This window comes from Bombina bombina, chromosome 2 (genome assembly GCF_027579735.1).
Source record: "Bombina bombina isolate aBomBom1 chromosome 2, aBomBom1.pri, whole genome shotgun sequence".
NCBI lineage: Eukaryota > Metazoa > Chordata > Amphibia > Anura > Bombinatoridae > Bombina > Bombina bombina.
In genome coordinates this window covers 1,350,828,865-1,350,849,394 of record NC_069500.1, presented here as the reverse complement: position 1 = coordinate 1,350,849,394, position 20,530 = coordinate 1,350,828,865, and the positions used below count along the sequence as shown (strand labels likewise).

General features: G+C 42.3%; 1 protein-coding gene across 2 annotated transcripts in view; it reads right to left on the bottom strand.

The window, feature by feature from the left end:
- Nucleotides 1-4,734: 4,734 nt before the first annotated feature.
- LOC128650359 (spondin-2) overlaps nucleotides 4,735-20,530 on the bottom strand; it is a 32,726-nt gene continuing 16,930 nt past the window's right edge. For both annotated transcript variants that reach the window (XM_053704252.1, XM_053704253.1), the window contains exon 7: nucleotides 4,735-5,106. In XM_053704252.1, the coding sequence (XP_053560227.1) occupies nucleotides 4,928-5,106 (179 nt within the window). In that variant the 3' untranslated portion in view covers nucleotides 4,735-4,927. The remainder of the gene's footprint in view (nucleotides 5,107-20,530) is intronic.

Here is a 20,530-nt window from a genome sequence, read left to right as displayed (position 1 = left end):
CAAATAAAGAGACAGGCGTTCTTACATTGTGTAGAAGACCTGTTACAGATGGGAGTGATACACCCAGTTCCAATGATGGAACAAGGAATGGGATTTTACTCAAATCTGTTCGTAGTTCCCAAAAAAGAGGGAACCTTGAGACCAATTCTGGATTTAAAGATCCTAAACAAATTTCTCAGGGTGCCATCGTTCAAAATGGAAACCATTCGAACGATTCTACCTACTATCCAGGAAGGTCAATTTATGACTACCGTGGATCTAAAGGATGCGTACCTACATATTCCTATCCACAAAGAACATCATCAGTTCCTAAGGTTCACCTTTCTGGACAAACATTACCAGTTTGTGGCCCTCCCATTCGGGTTAGCCACTGCTCCAAGGATTTTCACAAAGGTACTGGGGTCCCTTCTAGCGGTTCTAAGACCGAGGGGCATTGCAGTAGTACCATACTTGGACGACATTCTAATACAAGCGTCGTCCCTTTCAAAAGCAAAGGCTCATACAGACATCGTTCTGGCCTTTCTCAGATCTCACGGATGGAAGGTGAACATAGAAAAAAGTTCTCTGTCTCCGTCGACAAGAGTTCCCTTCTTGGGAACAATAATAGATTCCTTAGAAATTAGGATTTTTCTGACAGATGTCAGAAAGTCAAAACTTCTAAGCGCTTGTCAAGTTCTTCATTCTGTTCCACGTCCTTCCATAGCTCAGTGCATGGAAGTAGTAGGGTTGATGGTTGCAGCAATGGACATAGTTCCTTTTGCGCAAATTCATCTCAGACCATTACAACTGTGCATGCTGAAACAGTGGAATGGGGACTATACAGACTTGTCTCCAGTGATTCAGGTAGATTAGAAGACCAGAGATTCACTCCGTTGGTGGCTAACCCTGGACCACATATCCCAGGGAATGAGCTTCCGCAGACCAGAGTGGGTCATCGTCACGACCGACGCCAGTCTAGTGGGCTCGGGCGCGGTCTGGGAATCCCTGAAAGCTCAGGGACTATGGTCTCGGGAAGAGTCTCTTCTCCCGATAAACATTCTGGAACTAAGAGCGATATTCAATGCTCTCAGGGCTTGGCCTCAGCTAGCAAAGGCCAGATTCATAAGATTCCAATCAGACAACATGACGACTGTTGCGTATATCAATCATCAGGGGGGAACAAGGAGTTCCCTGGCGATGAAAGAAGTGACCAAAATAATACAATGGGCGGAGGATCACTCCTGCCACCTATCTGCTATTCACATTCCAGGTGTGGAAAACTGGGAAGCCGATTATTTGAGTCGTCAGACATTCCATCCGGGGGAGTGGGAACTCCACCCGGAGATCTTTGCCCAGTTGACGCAACTATGGGGCATTCCAGATATGGATCTGATGGCGTCTCGTCAGAACTTCAAGGTTCCTTGCTACGGGTCCAGATCCACGGATCCCAAGGCGACTCTAGTGGATGCACTAGTAGCGCCTTGGACCTTCAACCTAGCTTATGTGTTTCCACCGTTTCCTCTCATTCCCAGGCTGGTAGCCAGGATCAAACAGGAGAGGGCCTTGGTGATCTTGATAGCTCCTGCGTGGCCACGCAGGACTTGGTATGCAGACCTGGTGAATATGTCATCGGTTCCACCATGGAAGCTACCTTTGAGACAGGACCTTCTTGTTCAGGGTCCATTCGAACATCCAAATCTGGTCTCCCTCCAGCTGACGGCTTGGAGATTGAACGCTTGATTCTATCAAAGCGTGGGTTTTCAGATTCCGTGATAGATACTCTGGTTCAAGCCAGAAAACCGGTAACTAGAACGATTTACCATAAAATATGGAAAAGATATATCTGCTGGTGTGAATCCAAGGGATTCCCATGGAATAGGATAAAAATTCCTAAGATTCTTTCCTTTCTACAAGAAGGTTTGGATAAAGGATTATCTGCGAGTTCTCTAAAGGGACAGATTTCTGCTTTATCTGTCTTATTACACAAACGACTGGCAGCTGTGCCAGATGTTCAAACATTTGTTCAGGCTTTGGTTAGGATCAAGCCTGTTTACAGACCTTTGACTCCTCCCTGGAGTTTAAATCTAGTTCTTTCAGTTCTTCAAGGGGTTCCGTTTGAACCTTTACATTCCATAGATATTAAGTTGTTATCTTGGAAAGTTTTGTTTTTGGTTGCTATTTCTTCTGCTAGAAGTTATCTGCTCTACAGTGTACTCCGCCCTATCTGGTGTTCCATTCAGATAAGGTTGTTTTGCGTACTAAGCCTGGTTTTCTACCAAAGGTTGTTTCCAACAAAAATATTAATCAGGAGATAGTTGTACCTTCTTTGTGTCCGAATCCAGTTTCAAAGAAGGAACGTTTGCTACACAATTTAGATGTAGTCCGTGCACTAAAATTCTACTTAGAAGCTACAAAAGAGTTCAGACAAACTTCTTCTCTGTTTGTCGTCTATTCTGGTAAAAGGAGAGGTCAAAAAGCAACTTCTACCTCTCTTTCCTTTTGGCTTAAAAGCATCATCCGATTGGCTTATGAGACTGCCGGATGGCAGCCTCCTGAAAGAATCACAGCTCACTCCACTAGGGCTGTAGCTTCCACATGGGCCTTCAAGAAGAGGCTTCTGTTGATCAGATATGTAAGGCAGCGACTTGGTCTTCACTGCACACTTTTGCCAAATTTTACAAATTTGATACTTTTGCTTCTTCGGAGGCTATTTTTGGGAGAAAGGTTTTGCAAGCCGTGGTTTAGGTAACCTGATTTGCTCCCTCCCTTCATCCGTGTCCTAAAGCTTTGGTATTGGTTCCCACAAGTAAGGATGACGCCGTGGACCGGACACACCAATGTTGGAGAAAACAGAATTTATGCTTACCTGATAAATTACTTTCTCCAACGGTGTGTCCGGCCCACGGCCCGCCCTGGTTTTTTAATCAGGTATGATGAATTATTTTCTCTATCTACAGTCACCACGGCACCCTATGGTTTCTCCTATTTTTTCCTCCTGTCCGTCGGTCGAATGACTGGGGTGGGCGGAGCCTAGGAGGGACTATATGGCCAGCTTTGCTGGGACTCTTTGCCATTTCCTGTTGGGGAAGAGATATTCCCACAAGTAAGGATGACGCCGTGGACCGGACACACCGTTGGAGAAAGTAATTTATCAGGTAAGCATAAATTCTGTTTTTAACTAGGTAGCTATTAAATAGTTAATAAATATTTACTAACTAGTCTACCTAGTTAAAATAAATACAAACTTGCCTGTGACATAAAAATAAAACCTAAGCTAGCTACAATGTAACTATTAGTTATATTGTAGCAAGCTTGGGGTTTATTTTACAGGTAAGTATTTAGTTTTAAATAGTAATTATTTAGTTAATGATAGTAATTTTTATTTAGATTTATTTTAATTATATTAAAGTTAGTGGGTGTTAGGGTTAGACTTAGGGTTAGTTTTAGGGGTGAATAACTTTAGTATAGTGGCGGAGATGTTAGGGATAGCAGATTAGGGGTTAATAACAGTAATGTAGGTTGCGGCGATGTTAGGGACAGCAGATTAGGGTTTAATAATATTTAACTAGTGTTTGCAATGCGGGAGGGAGGCGGTTTAGGGGTTAATATGTTTAATATAGTGGTGGCGATGTCCGGAGCGGCAGATTAAGGGTTAATAATTTTATTTTAGTGTTTGCGATGCGGGAGGGCCTCGGTTTAGGGGTTAATAGGTCGTTTATGGGGGTTAGTGTACTTTTTAGCACTTTAGTTATGAGTTTTATGTTACGGCTTTGTAACATAAAAGCCATAACTACTGACTTTCAGTTTACGTTATGGATCTTGACGGTATAGGCTGTACCGCTCACTTTTTGGCTGACAGGCAAACTTGTAATACCGGCACTATGGAAGTCCCATTGAAAAAGGACTTTTTGAAAGCTGTTGTAGTTACGTTGCGTTAGGCCAAAAAAGTGTGCGGTACAGATATACCTTGGGTTGTTTTTTTTTTTAAACATAATTCTGCTGTGTAGGATCCCCTCATAGCCCCCAACCTCCCTGATCCCCCCCAAACAGCTCTCTAACCCTCCCCCTCTACCTTATTGTGCGACCATCATGGGTCCTGGCAGCTGTCTGCCAGTACCCAATTTGCCATAAAACATGGTATTTTTTTATTTAAATTAAAAAAATTCTGTAGTGTAGCTGCCCCCCCTCAATATCCAACCCCCCACCCCTTCCCAGATCCCTTAGGCAAAAATTCACACCCTCCACAGTCCTTTCCCCCAACGTATTGGAAAAATGTGTTGTTTCATAGTGTAGCGTTCCCACCCGCCCCATGCATGGCGGCCCCGCTTGCGATCCCGTCCCCCTCTGACTTAGAGCCTACCATCGATGGCCGCCCAGCCGCCTCCCACATCGGCTCCCACCTACCAATGATCATGGCCATCGATGGCCGATGCAGAGAGGCCACAGAGTGGCTCTCTCTGCATCGGGTGGCTAAGAAATGTTATTGCAGGATGCCTCAATATCGAGGCATCACTGCAATAACATGAAAGCGACTGGAAGCGATCAGGATCCCTTCCACCGCTTGGAAACACCGACGACGTACAGAGTACGTCCTTGATTGTTAAGGACCTTTTTTTGTAGGTCGTACCCTGTATGTCATTGGTCCTTAAGGGGTTAAATAAAGTTGCACTGGATCCTGATTTCTACCACAAGGGGTTGTTATATGACCTTGTAATATCTGCATACAAATCTGAACAAATTGAACAAAACCAAAAATATCTGGAAAACCGTTTAATCTTGGCAATAACATTATGTATGTGTGTATATGTATATGTGTGTATATATATATACACATATATATATATATATATATATATATATATATATATATATATATATATATATATATTTACACATATACATACACACATGGACCCTGAATTTTAATTTTCTGGAATCAATAGTTTAACTATACACAATTTTCTGGTTCACATTCTTTTTGTTCTTCAAGTGCTGGACAAGCAGTTCCATTGTTAGCTGGTTTCATACGGACATATCGAGTTCTGCTTTTAACACCTTTTTTCCCACAGCTGCCTTTACAGAGACCCCAGGATGACCAAACTGAAACTTCACAGTCCAGTGGTGTTTCTAGAAGAAAAAAAAAAGATAAAACTATATTTTGAAGGTTGTTTATAGATTAGTCAAGTGTTGCACAAAATGTCATCATGTATATGTTACAATTAATGGAGACACATTATTTAAAGGTCATTATTGTGCAAATCAATCAGCAATGGATCTGTTTCATGTGACCACAGCTGTTGATTGGGTCACATTACATTCTACAGCTCCCAAGTTATACTTTAACCCTACAAAGGGGTTAAACACATTGGGCTTCATTTACTATTAGGCGGCAGACAAGGTTCACTGTCATGAAACTCGTATGCTCATCTTAGCTGCTTGTGCAATACTACCCCCTGCGCGCATGCAGCCAATCGCATGCATGAGGGGGCTGTCAATCTTCCTTTTCAAATCTGATCAGTATGATTGAAATCCGCAACACTTTAGGTGGTCGAGAGGTTAAGTAGCATTGGGCTTCTACTGCTGCTTCCTGACACGAACCTGAAACGCTGGGGTTCCGAAGCTGCTATTTTAAATAGAGCCCATAGACTTGCAGGGTCACTTGTGCTACGATTATATAATTTTATGATTTAGCGTTTGTAATATTTGCACTACAATGATACTTTAAGGAGGTAAAGTGGCTGATTAACCCTTTGTATACAGTGTATCATACAGTATTTTAAAAAAAAAAAAGTATTTTTGAATGTATAGAAATTATTTTGGAATTTAGGGAAATTGTATTGGGTTCTACTTAAAGGAACATAAGTTCCATAAAAAGAAATAAAAAAAATATATAAATACATTTAAATTCCTAAAAACACCTTTAGCACCACTTATTACAATTTAATTTCAAGCTTTTGCATATGTTAAAAAGGATGATGTGTGTATAGGGATTTTGGAATTTTACTTTGTAGACACGAAAACCAAATGGGGAAACTGTTTTTTGTACAATAAAGGATATAGTTAATTGCAGGAAATTTCCCATCCACGTTGTTCCTTGTTCTTTTAACTTTTCCTCCCTTTTTTCTTTCTAAGTGATAATTAACTGAATATTGGAATTTCCATATTATTGATTAAATCACTTGGTGCCCATACCTATTTTTTTCCTATTGGATCAAACAATACATCTTTAGCCAATGCAAAATCTATTCAAAACATACGCCTAGATTACGAGTTCTGCGTTAGCCTTAAAAAGCAGCGTTAAGGGGTCCTAATGCTGCTTTTTATCTAACGCTGGTATTATGAGTCAGGTAGGAATGGGTCTACCGCTCACTTTCTTTCCGCGACTCTAGGCTACCGCAAATCCCCTTACGTCAATTGCGTATCCTATCTTTTCTATGGGATTTGCTTAACGCTGGTATTACGAGTCTTGGAAGAGAGCGGTAGAGCCTCTACCAACAAGACTCCAACAGCAAAAAAAAGTCAGTAGTTAAGAGCTTTATGGGCTTATGCCGGAACATAAAGCTCTTAACTACAGTGCTACAAAGTAAACTAACACCCATAAACTACCTATGAACCCCTAAACCGAGGCCCCCCCACATTGCAAAAACTATAATAAAATTTTTTAACCCCTAATCTTCCGACCGGACATCTCCGCCACCTACATTATCCCTATGAACCACTAATCTGCTGCCCCTAACATCGCCGACACCTATATTATATTTAATAACCCCTAATCTGCCCCCCCAACCTCGCCGCCACCTACCTACACTTATTAACCCCTAATCTGCCGACCGGACATCGCCGCCACTATAATAAATGTATTAACCCTTAAACCGCCGCACTCCTGCCTCGAAAACACTATAATAAATTTTATTAACCCCTAATCTGCCCTCCCTAACATCGCTGCCACCTACCTTCAATTATTAACCCCTAATCTCCCGACCCCAACCTCGCCGCTACTATAATAAAGTTATTAACCCCTAAACCTAAGTCTAACCCTAACACCCCCTAAGTTAAATATAAATTAAATAAAATGAAATAAATTTACTATAATGAAAACAATTATTCCTATTTAAAACTAAATGCTTACCTATAAAATAAACCCTAATATAGCTACAATATAATTAATAATTACATTATAGCTATTTTAGGATTTATATTTATTTTACAGGCAACTTTGTATTTATTTTAACTAGGTACAATAGCTATTACATAGTTAATAACTATTTAATAGCTACCTAGTTAAAATAATTATAAAATTATGGATGGGCTGCGTTAGGAACTGAACGCTGCTTTTTTGCAGGTGTTAGGTTTCTTTTCAGCAAGCTCAGCCCCATTGTTTCCTATGGGGAAATCGTGCACGAGCACGTTTTTCCAGCTTACCGCTACCGTAGGTAACGCTGGTATGGAGAGTTGAAGGGAAGCTAAATTTACTCAACGCTCCCTTTTCTGAGGCTAACGCAGCCATTCAGACAACTCGTAATACCAGCGTTGGCTTAAGGGTGCGCTGGAAAAAAAGCAGCGTTAGCAACGCGGGTCTTTACCGACAAAACTCGTAATCTAGGCGATAGGTAGTACGATTTTTTACTACAAGCCAATAAGCTCATATTGTAGCTTATTATTCTATATATCACTCGACATTGAGTTAGGCCAATTATATTAAAAACATTTTTTAATCATTCTTTATGCATTACCTATAGATTCAATTTTTCACTTTGAGTCCAATACACTTGTTTTGGAATATAGCTTAAATATATATTATAAGAATAGGTTTAAAGTCTAAAAATCCTCCCCTTGGTTTTAGTCTACACATTAGTTTGTATTAGTCATTTAATCTCCTATTGGCATTAGTAGCCGACTAATGAGTATATATATATATATATATATATATATATATATATATATATATATATATATATATAGGGGAGCTTGTCTTTAATTAGTCTATAGCCTCCTTTGTACATATTAACCAGCAGGTATATTTTTCTTTTTCTCACAAATATCGGACAAATAGCCTGTCATTAGCTTGTGAACTATGAATACTGATAGGCATTTTGAGAATGATGCGGTGGGGGTGTGTGACGACGCCTTGACCAGTGGCGAGCCTGCTGCCATCTGCATCCAGCCTCTTGTGTAGAGACTTGTTACAGGATGACTGATCACACACTCTCTACACTTCGGAATCGGAAGGGGTGCATGAGCGGTAGGATGGCAGTGCGCTCGCCATCGGATATAACAAATTTGTATTACATATGCTGTGCTGATTATTTTTGTAAATGGGCTTCCTTATATGCCATTTATGAAGGGCTTATTTGTGTGCAACATGTGAATGGATCATACCTCATTAAGATTGACATCTTGTCGCTTTGTTTGTAAGGTTAAAGTTTCTATTCACATCTGTTGTTTTGCATGTGGGGGCGCATATTAGGATCAGTTAATTAAACTGCACAAAGCAGGATATACATATACAAGCACCATTATTGTCCATCTAGGGGTGGTGAATAAAAGTCCCTTAGATAGGATGTACTATTATATATGAAACAATTGTCTCATATGTTTGTATCTGATGCATTATACATTGTATGTATTTATTATCTATTTTTGTGTAAAGCTAGAGTTTATGAATAGAAATGAGCTAGATTAATTTTCGATATGCACAATTGATTGGGGACATTTTTTGACATGTATACATTATCATTTTGTATGCAATATATTACACATTGTTCATAAGGTTATTTTTAGGATAAGGGTTGTGTACTAGACATTACCATGATAACACAACCAAAAAGAGGTTTAGCTCCACAGTTGGCTTAAATTATCTAATTAACCAATTAGATGAGTTCACACCATTATTTTATGTATTAGCCTGAGGAAACAGCCACATAATGGCTAAGAAAGGCGTCGCTTTTAATAAATTATTTTTTATTTTAACCTAAACAGTTGCAGGTGTTATTTGGATACCATCATCTTGAATCCTGTTTTACGGAGTGTTTCCTGTTGGATAAGCTTGCAGTCAGCTGGGCGACTGAGAAGTCCCAGTCCAACTATATTGCACCTGGCGGTGCTTTTCGTTTTGTAAGTGTGTTTTTGTCTACCTTACAAATTTACCTTGCCATGCAGTACTAGGCTATGGTGGTGTATTCTTTTTTTCTAGAACAAGAATTGGAGTAGATATCAGTGGATCCCCCCCCTGGCTTGGATTGGAGTTGGGTCATGTTTCAGTGAGCTGGACTACTGCTAAAGTTCCAGCCTGTCCCACTAGCACCATTGGGTGCATCACGTCTGTGAGTACCTGTCTTTCACAATATTGATTGTCGCTGTGTTGGTGGTACTAGGCCATTGTGGCACCTCTGTGTTCTCTCTTCTACAGATCTCACTACTTCAGGATTTGACCATCCTATGACGGAGAGCTGTCTCTAATTGGAGTTCATTTTCTGGACTTTTCTGTTTATATTTGTTTTTGTGTTTATACATTATTGCCTTATATCTGGTTTTATATATATATATAATTTATTTTTTGTTCTGCTTTGTTTTATAAATAGTGTTGTACACTAGTACTTAGGAAACACCCCCTATGGGAGATTTCCATTAGTGTGCTTTCTCCCATTTTCTTACAAGCCAATAACAGTTTTCCCTATCTTAGGGCTAGATTACGAGTGGTGCGCTAACTTTTGCTCGTGGCCAATAAGGGGTATATTACGACTCTTTGCACGCATCGGAAGTGGCACGCATATTAAGAGTTAAATGTAAACGCGTTTGCTTGAGCGCAATTAAATTTAAAATGCGTTGGGTGTGCGACTGGTTAGCTTTGGTTAACTGTTACACTCAACTAAAAAGTTGCACAAAACACATAAAAAATACATTGTACAGTACAGCTACCCTCATAACACCACTGTCCAATAATTATTTAAAAATAAAAGTTTGCATAAAAAAGTTATAAGGGCTCAAACATGAGGTCTCAGGCATAAGAAGAAGAAAAAAGCATGCAAAGGGCTTTAACATAGAGATACATATACGTGTGTGTGTGTGTGTGTATGTATGTATGTATGTATGTATGTATGTATGTATGTATGTATGTGTATATATATATATATATATATATATACACAAGTTATAAAACAAGCACTCACTGGACTTGATACTGGTGAAATAAAAAGTTTTATTCAATATAAACAAGTGACGTTTCGGTGTGTTCACCCCTTCATCAGACCACCCCGAAACGTCAAACGTTTTATTTCACCTGTATCAAGTCCAGTGAGTGCTTGTGTTATAATCTGGATATTTGAACTTTCTATAGCACCCTGGCAGAATTGAAACTTACTGTTCATGGGAGTACACTTATTTCAGTGGATTATATTATTGGAGCCCTTTCCAATCAAATAGCTGAAAACATGAAAAATCATATTTATGCAATATTCATATTTATTAAAGTGTTTAGGGGGTCAATTTATGAAGCAGTGGATGCTGCTTCCGACCCAGTCTGCTTTAGGTCAGCCGTAAGATCGCTGCTCCTTAACTTGTCCGCCACCTCTGAGGCGTCGGACAGCAATCAGTCGATCAGATACGATTCGCACCCCCTACTAGCAGCCGAATGGCCATGAATGTGCCGGGTGCGGCATTGCACATGCATTTTACGAGAAATGCTTGTGCAATGATAAATGCCGACAGCATATGCTGTCGGCATTTATCGATGTGCAGCGGACACGATCCGCTACTGCCGATCATGTCTGCTCGCACTATAATAAATTGGCCCCAAGTGTGTGTGATTACTGTAATTATTTCACATTACATTGTTTTCCACATACGGGAATATATTCTAAGTATTTTTAAATAGATATTCCTATATATATATATATATATATATATATATATATATATATATAATTGTTTGTTTTTTAACTAGCTTATTTTCTGTTTGAATATTGTATATATGTAAAATAAAATAAGTTTGAGCACCAAAGCAAATTATGAATATCATTAACAGCTGATGCTAATTACACATACCTTTGAAATTTCTCTTGTGTAATAAAGCACTAATACTTTGAGTGCAGCATTGTCCTTCTTTAGCAGGTAAAATTATTTTGGTTCCTGCTCTCCCTTTGTATTTTTTGGTCTAAATTTGTATAGGACTGTTAGCACCTTAGTAGGCAAACTAGTTTTTCACAGAGTGCACCTTTTAAAAAAAATGTATTTCTTTTTGCTTTGTGCTCCCACTATTTATGATCCCTGAAGAAGTAAGACACTGTAGTGGTCTCATAAGAAAAATGTCAGATTGTAATGTATGCCCTGTCACATGCATTTTGCTTTTAAAGGGACAGTCTAGTCAAAATTAAATTTTCATTATTCAGATAGCTCATGCAATTTTAACCCTTTGGTTATTAAGCCATTTTCCACCTGGGTGCTTAAGCTGGTTTTGAGCTTTTTTTAAAATTATTTTTACTTTTTTTAAATATATTAATTTCCATCTTAATGGGAGGAGAGTCCACTACTTCATTCATTACTTGTGGGAATTAAGAACCTGGCCACCAGGAGGAGCCAAAGACACCCCAGCCAGAGGCGTAAATACCTCCCCCACTCCCCTCATCCCCCAGTCATTATTTGCCTTTCGTCACAGGAGGTTGGCAGAGACGTGTCGGAAGATTCGGAGTAGTCTCTTATGGAGGGTAGTACTCTTCGCAATGGGACTGGAGTTTTACGTAGTCCTGTCAGCCTCTCCGAGCATGGGTGAAAGTTAGAGTCCGGAAATGCAGGGGGAGTTCTTCTGCGAAACCATCCCGACTATATATTAACAGCTCCTTAAGCAATCAGCGTTGACGAGTTTCGCTGCCTGCTTTCTGCTCTCAAGTCCATGTCAGAAGCGATGCTACTAACCTGTCACACTTGAAAGGCCGTGTTCCTGTTCCACGGCATAGATTCTGGTAAGATTGTTTCATTTTTTTATACATGTATGATAATGCTAGAAGACAGGGTCACAGTGTGACTCCTTTTATCTGTATAGAATCAAGGGTTAATATCTCCTGAGGGGGATTATTGAACATTGGGGGACTAATCTTATATGTTTATTTGATTTTATGCTGCTTTTATGTGTGAGTTGTTATGTGCTCATAGGCTGTTACATAGTTGCCAACATTTAAAAAAAAATTCCAGGGACACTTTGCAGCAGAGCAAGCAAGCGGGTTACTGGAGTATTGACGACCTACTGTTCAACTGCTCCACCCACTCAGTTCTGCAATCAAAACACACCCATTTGAAAGTAATAGAATAATTTAGACATATGTGAACCCATTCAATAATAATAATATTCCATTAGGTATTAATTATATTTAAATAATACACTATATCTATTTATCATCTATCTATCTGTATATATATATATATATGTATGTGTGTGTATATATATATATATATATATATATATATATATATATACATACATATATATATATATATATATATATATACAAACAACAAATGTTGTGCAAAAGAGATTTTCAGGGACATTTCCAGGGACAAAAAAAATCCAGGGACAAACAACAAAATCCAGGGACTGTCCCTGAAAATCAGGGACTGTTGGCAACTATGCTGTTATGGAATATACAGGTTTCACTTTCACTTTGGAAGCCATGCAGCTTACAAGCTTGGCACGCTTTTTCTCATAGCAGGGACTGTCCTGCATTGTGCACCATATGATTCTTCCCTCTTTCCTGAGCGGGTGTCTATCAGAGAGGAGTCCTAACTCTCTGTACTGTCTGTGTCATGGGGGGTGGTGAGTACCAAAGCCATTGGTATATAAAGGTGCAGTTTTTTTGAATAAAATATTGTTTTATTTTTATAGTTCTCTGGTTATTGCACTAGCGATGGAGGATTCTGTTACTTAGAGGGCATGCCCTCTATTCCTAAAGAGTAATTCCTGTTTATAATGTGAGGAGGCCTTACCGCCCCCTCAGTTATGTTCCATATGGCTTCATAATGTGATAATATCAAACATGTTTGATACCACTGAGCCGTCTACCTCTGAGGAGTTGTCGTCCAATGAGGTGCGTACCCTACATGCTTATCTCTCTACACATGCAGTTTCCTGTAGCATTAATGATCCTCCATCTGGAGGGGGCCATTTTTCACCAGACGTTACTGCGCAGCTCAGACCGCGGTGTCTGTGGCCTTTAATGTTTTACCTCGCCCTGCTAAGCGCAAGCAAAAGGTTACGTATTGCACTCCTTCCCAGAGTACACCAGATAATTTATTGGATTTAACTGATAGGGTTATCAGAAGATGAAGTTCTTTCTAAGACTTTAGAGTATGAACATTCTGTAATGCTCGTGGGATACTCCTCTATCAGACCAAACTCGGCCAGTAGTCTTGTTATCCCGGCGTTGAGCCAGAATGATAGGGAATATCCCAGAGCAGAGAAAGTTAGTGAGATGAGGAGGGCCGCACTCACCACAGGCAGGACAGTCCCCAGCGGCAACGGCAGAGCAGTACAAGGCAAATCACTAGAATGGTCAGACAGGCAGGGCTTGGCAACAGTAAAGCAATCCAAGGGCAAACCACTAGAATAGTCAGGCAGGCAGGGTTTGGCAATGATAAAGCAGTCTAAGGGCACATCACTAGAATGGTCAGGCAGGCAGGGTTTGGCAATGGTAAAGCAGTCCAAGGGCACACCACTAGAATGGTCAGGCAGGCAGGGTTCGGCAACAAAGAGGCAATCCAGAACAACAGGGGTTAATTAGCAGAATAGTCAGACAAGCAGAGTTCAGCAGCAGTATATCAATCCAGCAATTAAGGATTAAAGCAGGCAGAGTAGTCAGACAAGCAGGGACCATACACAAATAGGCTACTTGAAGCAACAATCTATCACACCCAGGAGCACACAAAGTAACACCTATACTTGGGCAGTGATAGATCGTTGTGACAGGACTTACATAGGCACAGGATTCGTGCCACAGGTGTCCAGACCGGCATCAGAGAGAGAGGAGCGTGCAGCGATGACGTCAGCACTGCACGCATCTGGACCTGACACTACCCCTGGCAACGAACAGGGAAGGAGACGCCGCGCCCCTAGAGCGGCACAGCATGATATAGCCCACTTCTCAAGGGTTCCCACCGGGAACCAAAGTTGGCCTGAAAGGATGAGCAGCATGGAATCTGGAGACCAAAGAAGGAGCATGCACATCACGGGCAGGAACCTAGGAACGATCTGCCACAGAGTAACCCTTCCAATGTACCAGATACTGCAGTTGTCTGCGCCTGTATCTGGAGTCCAGCTACCTCATATTCAGGGTCACCACGGACCAGTAGCGGAGGAGGAGCTTGGAGCCGGGTATATATGTTCTTGATGTAAGGCTTGAGTAGTGATGTGGAAGACTGGGTGTATGCGCAGGGTTTTTGACAAGGCCACTTTGTAGGCAACAGAAGACAGTCTTTTCAGGACCTTGTAAGGGCCAATAAACCTAGGCCCCAATTTGTGACAGGGTTGATGTAGACGAATGTGTCAAGTAGAGATCCAAACACGTTCACCCAGTGGAATGGCACATACCGAAGCTCTATGATGATCAACAAACTTCTTATATCTAGAGACATCTGAATGTAGCTAAGAGCAAATACGGTGCCAATGAGTGGTGAGTCCAATGACTTTGCAGCAGGAACCCCAGTGGACTGAGCAGAAAGAGGGAAGAAATGAGGTTGATACCCTGCTGGGGCTTAAAATGGAAAACATCTAAGAGAAAAGTGCCAATGAGTGTTTCTTGCCAGCTCAGCTAGGTGTAACAACTCAGACCAGTTGGTATGGCGAGCATTGACAAAGGCTTTAAGGTAGGGTTCAAGATCCTGGTTTACTCTCTGTTAGTCCATTGGTCTGAGGATAGTAGCCAGAAGACAAAGAAACAGTGGTACCAATCAACTTACAAAAGGCTCTCCAAATGGTAGAGATGAACTGTGGACCTCTGTCGGAAACAATATTCACAGGAATGCCATGAAGTCATACCACATGTAAGACAAAAAGAGACGATAATTCTTGGGCAGAAGACAGTTTGGTTAGGGGTACAAAATGAGCCAGTCTGGAAAAGCGATTCACCACAACCCAGATAACTGTATGAGGGTCAGAAGGAGGAAGGTCCACAATGAAATCCATTGTTATGTGTGTCCATGGTTATTTGGGAATCGACAATGGTTGGAGCAAGCCAGGAAGCAAGGATCGGGGAGTTTTGTTGGCAGCACAAGTTGTGCAGGCTTTCACATAATCCTGAGCGTCAGACTTCATAGTAGGCCACCATACATGTTGGGAAAGATGCTTAAAAGTCCTAGCCAAACCAGGATGTCCTGAGAGTTTACTAATAAGAGCCCAGGATAGCACAGGGGTGCGTAGGTTCCAGGAGGTTTACTAGACTGGGCACATTGCAATCTTTGCAGAAGGGTGGTATTTAGTTGAGCAACCACACAGGAGGGAGGTATGATGTTTTAAATATGAGCTTCAGAGGAGTCACTTGAGTGAGGGAACTGACGGGAAAGGGCGTCCGCCTTCTTGTTCTTGGTCCCAGGAAGATAAGAGACCACAAAGTTAAAACGGGAAAAGAACAAGGCCCACCTGGCCTGTTGAGGATTGAGTCGATGATCAGTCTCTAGGTAAGTCAGATTCTTGTGGTCGGTGAGAATCTAAATGGAATTGGCGGTGCCCTCTAACCAATGATGCGATTCAGTCAAAGCCATCTTAATGACTAAGAGTTCACGATTACCCACATCGTAATTCCTCTCAGCAGGAGTAAAGCATTTAGACAAAAGGGCTACAGGGTGTGACTTGGAAGTCAAAGGATCCCTTTGGGTTAGAACTGCTCCAGCCCCAATCTCGGAGGCATCAACCTCTAAAGTGAACTGTAAGTCAGGATAAGGATGGTGGAGCACAGGAGCAGAACAGAAAGCCTTTTTCAGACAAGAGAAGGCAGTTATGGCTTCAGGAGGCCGATGTTTACAGTCTTTGTTCCGTTTTGTCAATTCAGTGAGAGGAGTGTCTGTTTGTTAAAAGTTCTTTATAAACTTGTGGTAATAATTGGAGAACCCCAAGAACCTCTTTAATTCCTTTAAAGAATTAGGTTGAGGCCATTCTAGAACTGCGGTGAGTTTAGCAGGATCCATGGCAAAACCTTCCTTCGAGATGACATAACCAAGGAATTTGATCTGAACTTGATCAAACTCACATTTTTCTAGCTTGGCTACCAAAGAATTGTCTCTGAGACGTAGAAGAACTTGTCTCACGTCTTTATGATGCTGCTCTAAAGTGGAATAGAAAACAAAGATGTCATCCAGATAGACATTGACAGTGCGGTTGAGGAGGTCACGGAAGGCATCGTTGACAAATGCCTGGAAGACTGCAGGGGCGTTACACAGCCCAAAGGGCATTACAAGGTATTCGTAATGCCCAGATCTTGTTTTGAAGGTGGTCTTTCATTCGTGGCCTGGAAAGATACGAATCAGATTGTATGCCCCAAGTCCAACTTGGTGAAAAAGTGAGCATCCTGGAGCGAGTCATACAGTTCAGTGATCAATGGAATAGGATAGCGATTCTTGATAGTTATGTTGTGCAAGGCCCTGTAGTCAATGCAGGGTCTGAGCCCACCATCCTTCTTACTGACAAAAAAAAGACGCCTGACCCAGCAGGAGAGGAGGAAGGTAGAATGAAACCTTTAGCTAGGTTCTCTTAGATGTACTGCTCCATGGATTTGGTTTCGGATTTGGAGAGGAAAGAGGTTGATCTTGCAGTCATAAGGATGGTGGGGTGGTAGCACGTTGGCTACTTTTTTCTCAAATACATCTGCAAAGTCCGCATATACTGAAGGAAGGTTTGGAAGCTATATACTAGCTATGGGAATGCGGAGCAGAGGAGTGACTTTAGCAAGGCAGGAGTGAAAACAGGAGGAATACCAGAAGGCCAGTTGTCCCTCAGCCCAGTCAAACTGTGGATTATGTACCCGAAGCCAAGGAAGACCAAGGATGACAGGCTGTGCTGGGGAATGAATGACCTCGAACTGCAGCTGTTCGGTATGAAGGAAGCCCATAGTCAGGGTCAGGGGTGCTGACTCAAAATGGAACAACCCTAAACCAAGTGGGGTGCCACCCAGGAGTAGTTATTTTGAGAAAATGTCTTTTCTGCAAAAGAGGCAAACAAGCTTGAATCATGAAACGGTGATCCAGAAAGTATCCAGCTGCCCCTGAATCAATGAAGGCTTGAATGTGGACAGTATTCTTAAGGAAGGTAAGGGTAACAGGTACCAGGATCCGAGAGGAGCGAGGGGATTTAGTAGAGATCATGCTTAGAGGTACTGTGTTATCCCCTAAGCATTGGCTTTTCCCGGCCAAATGTTACAGTTCTTTAGTTGGTGGGTGTTCGATCCGCAATAAAAGCATAGGAGGAGAGATCCATGGGTTCCTCCACTGAGGTAACTGGAGCTGCTGAGGGGGTAGAAGATACTGCTGAAACTGGACGGATAGGAGGATGGGAGGGAAGGACTCTCCTTGTTCTATCTCTCTTGGCTTGTCTCTCCTGAAAGCGAGTCCAGACTGATACAAAGCGTTATAAAGTCATCCAAAGAAGAAGTAATATCACAATAAGTGAGTTAATCTTTGATGTGTTCATGCAGACTCCTCCTAAAGGCTGCCTTGAGAGCACTGCCATCCCAAGTGGTTTCAAGTGCCAAGGTGCGAAACTCGATGGCAAATTGTGCCACAGTTTTATTGCCCTGGCGGAGGTCCAGGAGAGAAAATTCTGCAGCAGAGGTACGGCCAGAAGTCCCAAACACAGAAGATAATGCGGAAATGAAATCATCAGCATCATGCAGGAGTGGAGTGTTCTGTTCCAAAAGGGGAGACAAAGGCTAGGGCCTTGTCTTTCAGTAAGGAAATGATAATGGTGACCCTTGATGGGTCGGACTGAAATGTGTGAGGATCATTGCAGAAGTGCAGCCTGCATTGGTTAAGAAAACCCCTGCAATCAGTAGTACCTTCATACTTGTCAGGCAAAGGTATCTGTGGTATACTTTCAGAAGCAGAGGAAGAAGTCGCAGTACTAGGAGTAGGGACTGGCGGTGAAAAAACAGGAGCGGTATTCCTCGCTGTAACTAGTAAGGAGAGTTGAGCAGTAATAGCTTCTAGCTTGGAATTCATATTCTGCTACTGTGTGGTATGGGTTCCCAACATCTGTCCCTGAAGATAAACAGCTTGTGCCACCTCATCTGGCTCCATGACCCAAGTATAATGTAATGCTCGTGGGATACTCCTCTATCAGACCGAACTCGGCCAGTAGTCTTGTTATCCCAGCGTCGAGCCGGAATGATAAGGAATATCCCAGAGTGGAGAAAGTTAGTGAGCTGAGGAAGGCGGCACTCACCACAGGCAGGACAGTCCCCAGTGACAACGGCAGAGCAGTCCAAGGCAAATCACTAAAATGGTCAGACAGGCAGGGTTTGGCAACGGTAAAGCAGTCCAAGGGCACACAACTAGAATGGTCAGGCAGGCAGGGTTTGGCAACAAAGAGGCAATTTAGAACAACAGGGGTTAATAGGCACCTATACACAAAGTAACAACTATATTTGGGCAGTGATAGATCGTTGTGACAGGACTGCAGGATTCGCGCCACAGGCGTACGGGCCGGCAATAGGGAGAGAGGAGCGCCTGGCGATGACGTCAGCATTGCACGCATCTGGACCCGACACAACCCCTGGCAACGAGCAGGGAAGGAGATGCCACGCCCCTAGCAATGGCTAGCGTGGCGTGAGACACATTCTGGGTTTGAGTCTGCTGCCTCTAAACCTCCGGCTGCGGAGGAACTAGACTTTAGTTTTAGGAATTTGCACTTTCTTTTTTTAGGCGAATTCAGTGGTTCCAGAGGCCAAATTACCTAAGGAACCTTTAATTCCTAAATTGTATAGAGTTTGAAGACAGGGTATTACCTTATCCTTCCCTGCTCCTGTTAGATGGCGAACATATTAAAAATGAATGGGACTGGATTGTTCCTCTCTTCTCCCTTTAACAAAACGTTCCTGACCCTGAACTCTCAATCGAGTTGTGAGGTTCTGTCTCTAAAAGGGAGTGGCGCTATCCTGTCCCGGTTGAGGATAGCTCTTCGTTTTAAGAGTCCATGGATAAAGGATGGAGACTCTGTTAATACAGTTAATTTCAACATACCGGATATTTGTTTTAACCGGAGGCAGCCGTTGCCGCGGTTGCTGGAGAAACTACCTTCTGGTGTGACTCCTTATAGGATTGATAGGGGTGGAGAGGTCCCCTCAACGTTACTCAGGATATCTCCACGGTCACAGGGGTAGGGGTGCCCTTCTACCGCAAGATAATATGAACGACTCTGAGGACAACTTTCGTTCTTATCTTTTTAATAAAACATATGTCAGCAGTCTTCCGCTAAGCCTGAGCAAACCAATCGCTCTTGGATGCCAGCTCAGTCCTGGAATAAATCCAAGCAGAGCAAGTAGCCCGCCGAGTCTAAGTCGGCATGAACAGGCAGTCCCCGGTCCTCTTCTGGATCGTGTAGGGGGCAATCTGTCGCTCTTTTCAGTTGCTTGGACCAGGGGACGTGAAGATACATGGGTCCTGGAGGTCATAACTAGGTTTCAAGTCTCTGCCACCCAAGGGCAGTTCAGCCTTTCTGGGGTGAGTACGGGATCCGTTCTCTTAGGAGTTATTGTCCCGGTGCCTATCGCAGTGAGAGGTTTGGGATACTATTCAAACCTTTTTGTGGTTCCAAAGAAGGAGGGAACTTTCCGTCCGATTTGGACCTGATGTGCTTAAACAAGTTTTTAAACGTCCCCTCGTTCAAGAGGGAGATAATAGGTCCATTCTTCCCCTCGTTCGAGAAGGGCAGTTCATGATCACGATAGATCGGAAGGATGCTCCCTTCACATACCAATCCTCAAGGACCAGTTCCTAGGGTTTGCGTTCCTGGACCAGCACTTCCAGTTTATTGATCTTCTGTTTGGTCTAGCTGGTATAGTGGGGAACATAACTGCCTCCAAGTAGTAGTTGACCCGGGGTTGATCCCGGCCAACGCTGCATTCTCCAAGAAGTTTTTCGGAGAGTAGACTATTCGGAATTTCTCCTCTGTTTTCTTCGATCCCATGGATAGAATATAAATCTAGAGAGAGTTTTCTTGTTTTTAGTACCAGGGTGGAATTCCCGGGTACTATAATAGTCTCCATAGACATGAGAATTTTTCAAATAGACCAGAGACATTGCAGGCTAGCTTCAACATGTCTTGCCCTCCAGACCTCCTTAAGTCCATCTGTGGCACGGTGTATGGAGGTGATTGGTCTCATGGTGTCCAGCATGGACATCATTTCCTTGCCAGGTTTCACCTCAGACTTTTGCAACTGTGCATGCTGAAGCAGTGGCACGGTGATCATTCGGATCTGTCTCAACAGATTTTTTTCTGGACAACAGATTGAGAGAATCGCTCTCTGGGGTTTTTGTCCGGATCACTTGTCCCAAGGGATGTCTGTCTCCACACCATCCT